At 40.6% G+C, this 10,268-nt stretch overlaps 1 protein-coding gene across 2 annotated transcripts in view; it reads left to right on the top strand.

Annotated features, from left to right (window-relative positions):
- LOC103748331 (NXPE family member 2) overlaps positions 1 to 10,065 on the top strand; it is a 23,391-nt gene extending 13,326 nt beyond the window's left edge. The window contains exons 4-6 of one of the 2 annotated variants that reach the window (XM_029554968.1): positions 4,996 to 5,057; positions 7,437 to 7,652; positions 9,530 to 10,065. In XM_029554968.1, the coding sequence (XP_029410828.1) occupies positions 4,996 to 5,057; positions 7,437 to 7,652; positions 9,530 to 10,065 (814 nt within the window). Of the gene's footprint in view, positions 1 to 4,995; positions 5,069 to 7,436; positions 7,653 to 9,529 lie in introns of both variants that reach the window. The other variant, XM_008850953.1, reaches the window with a different exon arrangement.
- The last annotated feature ends 203 nt before the right edge of the window (positions 10,066 to 10,268 follow it).

The following is a 10,268-nucleotide window of genomic DNA, read 5'->3' as shown; positions in this document are numbered from 1 at the left end:
AGGATCAGGAAGCAGAGAGAGGTAGGGGCGGGGCCGGTTCTAGAGGTAGTGCTCCTGGGGCCCAAGGAAGGCACCAAGCCGGTGGGGGTGAACAGGGTCAGGAATCAGCAGTGGCTCCCCAGGTGTCTGGGGCCCCAAGACTAGGAATGGCACAGGGCCCAAGCTAGGAGTAGAGAACAGCGGGGGAGATGGAAGCGTGAGCGCGGCTGGAGGAGTCAAGGCGAGGAGGGCTGCACTGTAGACTTACCCCCAGAGAGGCCTGAGGGTGGGAGAGCAGGCCAGGAGAGTTAGCCAGTGGTGCAGGTCCGGGAAGCAGGGAGAGGTGAGGGCGGGGCCAGCCGGAATGCTGTTTTACTCTGTGCCAGTTAACTTGAACTTTTATTGGATACGTGGCATTTCCTAGCCCTTGGTTTCCACTCTATCTTCTCCAGGAAGCATTCCATATACCCGTGCAAAGGGCTGGTCCTGGTTTTTCTATTGCATGTTGTTTTCTCTACATAAAGTTACAGTATTAAAGCTCTGAGAAGCAAAACTACCACAATCGTCTTCCCACATTCATTCATTCATTCATTCATTTCAATTTATAAACAGCATCTTCTTTTTTCGAGACAGAACTCTAGGTATTGTTAAAGAACATTCTAGTGAGATAGAAAGACAACAAACAAATAGATGGATTTGTAGCAGGAAACCATTAGAGTAAGGGATTCAAGTGTGATGGCTGACACCATTTAAAAAGTATATTCAGGTCAGATACAAAGGCCCTTTCAATGACTCCATGGTCTACCACTACCTGAACATCATTTTTTGTTTTTCTCATCAAGGGATAGAAAAATCTATTTATCGTAGCATTCATCCCAAGCAGGTTGCATTTCCAAATAAAAATGTTATTGCTAAACAATAAAATAAGACCAATCAAGAACAAAAAACTGAATGAAGTATAGGAGCAAAGTGAGTAAACGTTGGGGAAATTGTCATTTTTAAGAGAGAGAGTCTGACCCAAGGCAAGAGCATGCTGGGATGCTTTAGGAAGCTTAAGTAGGGCCTCAAAAACAATCTCAGTGTGTCAGGAAGCCACTGAGGGCCACAGGCTTAGCACAGTGACACTAAAAAGGTCCTCAGTGATGGTGTTGACTGAAAGAACAAGTGAAATGCAGTCTGGGAAAATGACTAAATAGGTTTCTTTGCTAAAAAAAACTTCCCAGAAACTTTAATGTGTATATCTTCAATCAAGGCAAGAAGGGGTCCCAAACTGAACTGACCACAGAGCCCCTATTTGATAGATCATTTTAAGACTGTGGTTCCACAGTTTGGGAACTATTGCTGTTGCAAGGCCTTGGTTTTATGATCTGTGTCCAGAAGAGCAAACTGGATAGAATAGCATCCAGGAAGTACGAGCTCAAATCCAATGCAAACATAAGGACAGGAGAGTGTGGCACAGCTGACGCCTCCTCTCTACAAGATCTCCCTTCCACCCTGCCTCCCTCAGTCACTTGTTTTCCACACGAAGGCATGGGAAAATTCATTCTTTTATCCTGTGGGTCATCCAAAAGAAGCTGGACTTTTTCAAACACAAGTTTTAATAATAAGCAAAGGAAAATTGATCATAGGGATATAGAAAGAGTCTGTCTGTTTTGATGTCTCAGAACCCCATCTTGACTCTTAGAGCAGGAGCGCTGTGTGTGATTCTGTCTCTCCTGTTGGCCACATCTCTGTCCCTCTTGAAGTAGACTTTGTTAATCCTGGATTGGAAGAACCATGCTGACATGGCCTCCTGGTTATGTCTCAGAAATCCAAAGCTCCCAAAGATCTGGCAAATCTATATGTATTTTGTAAATGATGAAATGTGCATCTTCCTAATCATGAGCTGGGTTCATGACAATAATGTACTTTACTTAGCAACTGAGTTTCTTCCCATATGCCCTGCTGTATCCCATATATCAACCACCACCAGCTCCCACCTCAGTATAAGGGCAGATAGATCAGAGTCTCCTTGTGATTTAGTGCTCATATAGAATTGATTCCATGGGTAATTGTGGTCCAAGAACTCTTGTGGACCATTCCATCACCAACGTCTAATAGTTTCTTTTCTCATTGCTGTGACTCAACACCTGACAAGAATAAACTTAGGGAAGGACAGGTTTATTTTGGCTCAAAGTTTTCAGGTACAGCTCATCTTGGGGAGGAAAGCATGGTGGCAGGAGCTTAAGGTAGCTGGTCTCACGGCATCTACAGTCAGGAAGCAGTGTGGTGATACATGCCGGTCCTCAACTCACTTTCTCCTTTTTATTCAGTCTGGCTTGGAACAATACTGCCCCATTTAGGCTGTCTTCCCATATGAATTAATGCAACCTAGAAACTGGCTCACTGACACACCCAGAGGTTTGTCTCCTAGTAGGAGTTCACAATCAATACTAACCACCAAAAGCCTCTTCTTGACCTAAGAAATGTTCATTTCTAAGAACCCAGCAACACAGCTGGTTTCTTTTCATTTTGAACATAGGTAACCATTATCTTACTAGAGTTCTGACTTCAAACTCTGGCTACAGTGTCAGACAGGATACTTCTCAGCTACTCGGGCCTTTAGAGATTAACAAGAAGTTGTTTTCTTTTTAAAAGAGTTTTGTAGGTAATCAGTATGGGGCGGGTCGCTTGACCCCCGGCGTGGTGTGTGCGGGCACCCTGGGGTCTCCGCCACACCTGGCTAATCCCGGCGTGAGTCTGGCTGCAAGCGATGTGGGGAGCGCGCCTGGGCTCCCGGGCGCACTCACTCTGGATGTGGCCCAGGGTCAGGTGTGCGTGCACTCTCCTGCCGTGGTTCTGGTCCCACTGGCTAGCTAGCGGCTGGTGGGCCTGGCCGGCCGCGCCTCTCTGGAGACGGCAGGTGCGAAGACTTCTCTGATGCTGGCTGTAGCTGATAGCTACACACTTCTCTGGACCGGAGAGCTTCTTCTGCTACTAGAGTATTATCTAGTCGAGATCCCGCCTCTATTACACCCTTGTGTCCTTCCTCAGGATTGCGGAGTCCTGGCCAGTGAACTCCACAGGGAAGAAACACGGAGGCGGCGAAAGCTAGGATATCCGTGGGTCGGTAACGGAGAGTGCTGCTCTCCGGTGAGATCAGGTCGCCGGTAGTAAGACACAGGACTCAAGGCACGGCTTAGTCTGTGTTTACTGCTTTATTGTATCTCTGCTCCTTGCTGTCCAGCTCTCTGCTGATCCAGCTTTCTGGGACCCAATCTCCGGGACCCAGTCTCTGACCTGATCTCCGACTATTAAGAGAAGACTAGCATATTTATATACCATGGGGGTAGTGGTAATAGCTTTTAGATACTTTGTGAGATATTCTATTTACATGTGGAAGTGGGTTTCTGCTAGACTATTGTCTACCTGTAAAAATCACACACAGGAAGGCATGGTATGCATAGAGCCAAAGGCCATGTTTATGTCAAGGCATCTGTGGCGGCCACTTCAAAGGGAGAGACAGGAAAGATGCCAGAAAGCACCTTGCTATGAAAAGGAGCCCGCGGCACATTCCCCGAGCTGCATGAGCTGTCCGGTGTGAAGGGGCTTCGACTTTTGCATAACAGAGGTCTCCCAACAAATCAGGATGGAAAAATAAGCAAGGCATTGCTACATTAGGGATTTCATACAGGTAACACAGTGTTCAAATTATTCTAAGCTCTAATGAAGTCTAACATTACAGACTTACACATAATTATAAAGCTAAGCACATTGAAACAAATACTTTCGTACAATCAATATGTATTTTAATTTCAGTTGTAATGCACTATTAAATTTTGGCTTTTGTGATAAAGTTGACAAGACTGCCAAGTCATCAGCCTTTCCTGGGCTAGATGTAGGGGAACATAGAGTAGACCACAGAAGACATTATTCCTTCTTTGCCTGAGAACACCTCTTCTGTGATTCAAAGCAATGCTCTTTCAGTCTTGAGAAAGATTCCTTTTGTCTTTCCTGGAGGTTTCTGCAGCTCTGACTCTGGGATTTCTACCTTCTCCAGCTCTGGCTCTGGGAGGCCTACCTTCCCCAGCAGGATTTCATGCTGATAGAATGAATTTGATTTCATGGGATAAAGTCGCCAGATAAATTGTTGAGAGTAATAACCTGAGGCGATGCTCACTGGGATACATTAACGAAATGGTATAGTGAATAACAGTGAATTATTCCTGCTCTCAAGGAGATATTGGAAAGTATATTCTTTTGAGTCTTGTGAATGTGAAAATTGGATAAAGATGAAGTTGGAGAAGTAGATATATATAGGAGGGTGTAGACTGGTGTTTATTTTATAGGCTGCTGATAACAAATAATATAAAGATTTTGCATAGGAGAAATAAAAGGTTTCTGTGCAAACAAAAGTCCAGAAAGGTAATATAATAATATAGGTTAGTGTTTTCACCACAAAGATTGTTAGAAATCTAAATTCTTCATCCCTGCCTCAGAACTACTGGATTAGAAGTTCTGGGAGTGAGGCTCTGCAATCTGAGAAGCACTTTCCTGGAAAAAGTCTGGGGAAAGTTGGTCATACACAACCATACAGGTACATTTATTCATTTGACATTGTGACAGGACATTGTGGTCTACAAACATGCTGGGCCACATTTGTATCTATCCTGGGATGCACACAGCCTGTGAGCATGTCTGAAAGGGAAAATGGGAGTGTAAGAAGATAGACAGACAGACAGACAGACGGCTAGCTGGCTAGCTTTGGTTGATTGCATACAGAGGAAAAATGACACTGGATTAATAGATAAGAATCCCTACTGTGAGTAGGGGAACACTTTTCCAAAATACTGACCCATTAGCCCATCAGACTATCTTAGGTGTATCAAAATAATAGCAATAACACACACAAAAAAGTAAGAAAGACAGAAAGGATGAAAGAAAGTGTTTGCAGGGCATTAAGAGTGTTTCAACCCATCTTTCCATTCTTAAAGATCCAGTTGGATGTTACACTGACTAATCTTCCATTTCTTAAAGGTCCAACACAGCAGTTGAAATTGTGAAGAAGTTGACCTCCATCAAGGTCTCGTCATGTAACAGTGAGTCCCATGTTCTCTTGCCTACATGGTCACAGTTTGCTAATGGGATGTTAACAATGGCCTTACTCTGAGTCATGTTTATTCTACTTCAAACATTTTGGTCTGTCACTTTGTAGAGACAGATATTATCAATTTACCTTAGGTTTTAAAGAAGGGATTTTATCCTTACCAAATATTTTCAAACCCATTTTTATCCCAAGTAAGAGGTAAAAATCTAGGAAAATCTTTCATTTCATCTACCTCTCTCAACACCTATAGGCTATATGCATTTAAATTTGAGAGTTGAGGATGGAGATTATGAGCACTGGCTACTCTTGCAAAGGACCTGGGTTCAGCACCCAGCACCCACACAATAGCTAACAACAGTCTGTAACTTCAGTTCCACAGATCTGATGCCTTCTTCTGGCCTCTGTGGGCATTACATGCATATGGCCTACATGCAGACAACTAGGCACTCACATGTGCATGTACATTAAATAAAATCTTAATAATAATAAACTTGAGGGTTAGTCCCCAAAGCCAACAGCTGAATGCTAATAATATGTGAAGATAATCCCAATGAGATGCAAAAATCAAATTTAGGAAAAATTTCCAGTATATTCCCTTTTAATCAAATTATAGCCCTTAAATTTCTATGAACTAGCCATTTCTGTGGATCATTTTCAGTTTTATCTCATGAACTGTAGATCATTCATAAAATGATGTTTCTGTTGTACCAGAATTAAAGTGAATTTCAATAAATCAAAAAACTTCCACTATACCAATTAGCAGGTACATAGTAACCCATTACCTTTTTTCAAGTATTGTTTAGCAAGGACTTATTGTATAAAAATTCTGCTAAACTCAGTGGAGAGCACAGATGTAAATAAGTTATGATTCCAGACCTACAACTACAGCTCACAGTCTGTGGAAAAGACCTTTTCTCTGCTTGGGCAACCTCTAGGCATGGCCGACTCTTACATGAAAGAAAGTTCTTTGACTTTTGAGGCAACTTAAGTTCTCATCACACCTTCTCTGTACCCCTCTTCCCTGGACAATAATTTCTACTAAAGTCAGGAAGATTCTTATAAGACAGTTGTTGTTATTATGATTTTTTTGGAGCCACTAACAAATCTGAAGAATGTAATTCCATATGGAGAGATGTTAAGTTCCTACCTTGTTCTTTCAGTCCCAAGATTCAGGTAGATGATGCAAATGTGCTTTTCAGTGGGAAAACAGAAAAGCTTCCTGTTCCAATTTTATTCTGTTGTTTTATTCTAATTTCATCCTGGTGATAAATACCAGGACCAAAAGCAACAGTGGAGGAAAGGGATTATTTGATTTTTACTTCAAAGTCTGCCACTGGGAGAAATCCTACGTCATGGTCCATTATTGGAAGAAGTCAGGGCAGAAACTCAAGCAGGAACCTGGACAAGGCCTGCTTGCTATTCAATAGAGCATTATCTCTGACCAAAGAGCTCAGTCTACAGGCCAAAGAGGTTCTGTAGGAACCATGGGGAGAATTCTGCTTGTTGGCTCCCTGTACAGGCTCATGCTTAAGTAACTTTCTTATATAGCAAAGGATCACTTGCCCAGGGATGGGGCCACATCCAATGAGCTGGGCTCTCCTACAGCAAAGAACAATCAAAAAACCACTCACAGACATACCCTCAGGCAAATCGGATCTGAGAAATTTCTCAATTGAGACTTCTTTCTCAGATGACTCTAGGCTGTGTCAAGCTGACTGGCAAAGCTACCTAGGACACCTACCAGGGTAGAAAGCTCAGTATGAGGCAGTAAGTGCAGCTTTGGCTGTGTCAATGATTTAGTGTTCAAAACAAGGAAATTATGGCCCTGCTACTTGTCTACAGATGGTAGACCACAATGAGAATATATATCGTCTATACACAATTAAACATTTAAGATTTTTAAATAATTCTCACATATACAACATAAACTCTCATTCCATAAGCATGCTCAAGCTCCTTCATGGGTTAATAGTTTGAGGAAGATGAAACTTGAAGTTTCAGCAAAGCCAATGTCATTGGCGAAGTGTTGGGCTTGACCAGGAAGACCCATTTACAGCCATGTGTTTTTTCCAACTTTAGTTATCTGGCTCACAGTTGAGTGGCTTTGGGGGAAAAGGTACATCCCAGGAAGACACTGCAAAGGTTCACGAGAAAACGGAACCTCACTCCAAGATCTACCCGGTGACAACTTTTTATTTGTCCCTTTAACAGGATTTCATTAAGTAAATGTTTGTGGAGGAAAGGAAGGCAGTCATAGGGAAGAAAATAAGGAAAAGGAAAAGAGGGAAGAGAGGACAAAGCTCAGGGACGTATTTGGAAAATAATTTGTGGGAATAAAAGTGACTTACTCTGGGATTTTTGTTGTTGTTAGAGAGCGAGAACGTGAAAAAGAAATGTCATATTGGAATGAAGACGCCTTTCCCCAGTGGTTACACTATGAAAGAAAAGTGGATTACTGCATTTTGTAAACAGAATGAATTCAGTGCAACAGAAACTATAACTGCCTGCTTGACAAGAAAACTTATTTACCTCATGGGAGATTCAACACTGCACCAGTGGATTTACTATTTACAAAAAACTGTGAAAAGTATGTATTTCACTTTTAGTTTAAAATTCTAGTCAAATCTTCAGGAGTTTTAAATAATAATTATTATTATGAAAATGCTTTCCTTCTCTGGCATTTATTTAATTGGCCAAACTCTTGACTGTTAGGCTTTTAATAAAAAGTTACATTTTAGTTGGTTAATCACAAGCACCAACATCATTTTTCTTATTCATGTATGCTGATAAAAAATAATTTTATTAAGGTCTTCCCAGCTCTATAGAGGATACAAGAAGGAATAAATAGTTCAATATGAACAGGAAAAACAAAGCACTCAGGAAGTCACAAAGTACAAATAAACCATGCTAGAATAATAATCAAAAGAGATCTGAGAAAAAAAATCAACAAATTGACAGGAATTAATACGCATCTTTCAGTAATAACTCTGACCTCAGTTCTACAATAAAGAGACACAGAGTAACAGACTGGATTGAAAAATGCCTTTTGCTGCCTCCAAGAAACACACTTCACCATCAATAGTAGATACAACCTTAGGGTAAAAGGATGGAAAAAGCTATTCCAAGCAAATGGAACTAAGAAACAAGCAAGTGTAGCTATTCAAATATCTGAAATAATAGACTTCAAACCAAAACTAGTCGGAAAAGATGACAAGGGACGTTTTACACTCATTAGATGAAAAGTCCACCAAGAGGCTATTACATTCCTAAACATAAATGCACAAAAACAGGTGTACCCAATTTCACTAAAACATACCTTAGATCTAAAACCATAGGTTAATCACAACACAATGACAATGGGTGACTTCAATATCCCACTGTCAGCAGTAAAGAGATCATCAGGAAAAATTTTAAATAAAGAAACTGAGGGAGCTGTAGTGATGGTTCAGTGTTTAAAAACACTGTTCTTTCAGATGACCCAAGTTCAATTTCCACCAATCATGTCGGTTGACTCACAAATGTCTATAACTCTAGCTCCTGGGGAATTCAATGCTTCAGACCTCTGCAGGAACCTGCACTCACACACACATATCCGCAAACAGATACCCACATATGTGCAACTTTAAAAAATTTTAAAGAGAAACTCAGAAGTTAAATGGCATCAGAAATCAATTGGACCTAACATGTCTATAAAACATTCCACCTAAACCCTAAAGAATGCACATTCTTCTCAGCAGCCCTTGGAATTTTCTCCAAGTCAATCATACATTAGGATACAAAGTCACAAAAAATATAAGAAAATTGAAATAATATCCTGTATTCTATGGAGACACAAAAGGATAAAACTGGGCGTTAACAACAGAAGCTACAGAGTACTACTATTAAGTGCCTACATCAGAAAGGTAGAGACAGCTCCTGTTAATAGTTTAATGGTATGCCCGAAGGCCTTGGAAAAACCAAGAACAAAGAATACCTAAAAAGAGGCAATGGGAAGAGATAAACAAAAATCAGGGCTGAAATGAATGAAATATAAACAATCAAACAAAAATACAAAGAATCAGTGAAAGGAAGTTCTTTGAAGAGATTAAGAAGATTGAAAGACTTTTAGCTAGTTTAACCAAAAGGAGGACCAAAATTACTAAATTTCATCAGAGATTAAAAAAGAACATTACCACAGACCCTGAGGAAATTCAGAAAATCATAAGGACATATTTTTAAAATCTATATTCCAGTAAACTGGAACACTAAGAAGAAATGGTTGAATATATAGACATGTATGGCTTACCAAAGCTTAATCAAAATGAAATAAGTAATTTAAACAGACCCATAGCAATCAATGAGATAGAAGCGATAAATTCTCTACCTTGTAACAGTAAGAAGTGATTATGGCCTGAGTTTTACAGACAGTATTCAATACTACATTATTTCTTCTTATTAAGAGATTTGTTATTTGTTTCCCATCAGCCTTAACAGTTTTTGATTATCATGGAAGTGGCCCCTTTAAAACACACGTCCTTCTGGATGCGAAAAGACATATTTTTATCCAGTGGAAAAAGCATGGGCATCCATTTGTTACTGAAAAGCTCTTTTCACTGAAAGATGACAACTACATCCCACGGCAAATTGACCAGGTGGCAGGAGACCGTGACACGGCAATTATCATTACCCTTGGCCAACACTTCAGACCCTTTCCCATCAACATCTTCATCCGCAGGGTCATCAATGTTAAAAAGGCCATAGAACGACTATTCCTTCGAAGCCCAGACACCAAGGTGATACTTAAAACTGAAAACACCAGGGAATTAAATCAAAACGCAGAGCTGTTCAGTGACTTCCATGGCTATATTCAGAATCTTATCATGAGGGACATTTTTGCGGATCTCAACGTGGGTGTTATTGATGCCTGGGACATGACGGTTGCATATTATTCTAACAATGTCCATCCTCCTGACAGTGTTATTAAAAGTCAGATTGGCATGTTCTTAAACTACATTTGCTAGAAGATTTCAAGACACAGAAAACACCATCAGCGCCTTTGTCTTGATGATCTCACACAGATTGCAAAGATAATGTAATCCAACATATGAAGAAGCCAAATTTACAGAAATATTTAGAATAGTAATTGAATGTAAATAACACAAAATTTGCCATTCAAACCACTTTTAAGTGTACAATTCAGTGGCACTGAGTACAGTCACATGGT

The sequence above is a fragment of the Nannospalax galili genome, unplaced genomic scaffold (genome assembly GCF_000622305.1).
Source record: "Nannospalax galili isolate Female #2095 unplaced genomic scaffold, S.galili_v1.0 scaffold265, whole genome shotgun sequence".
NCBI lineage: Eukaryota > Metazoa > Chordata > Mammalia > Rodentia > Spalacidae > Nannospalax > Nannospalax galili.
This window is presented reverse-complemented; position numbering and strand designations above follow the sequence as displayed.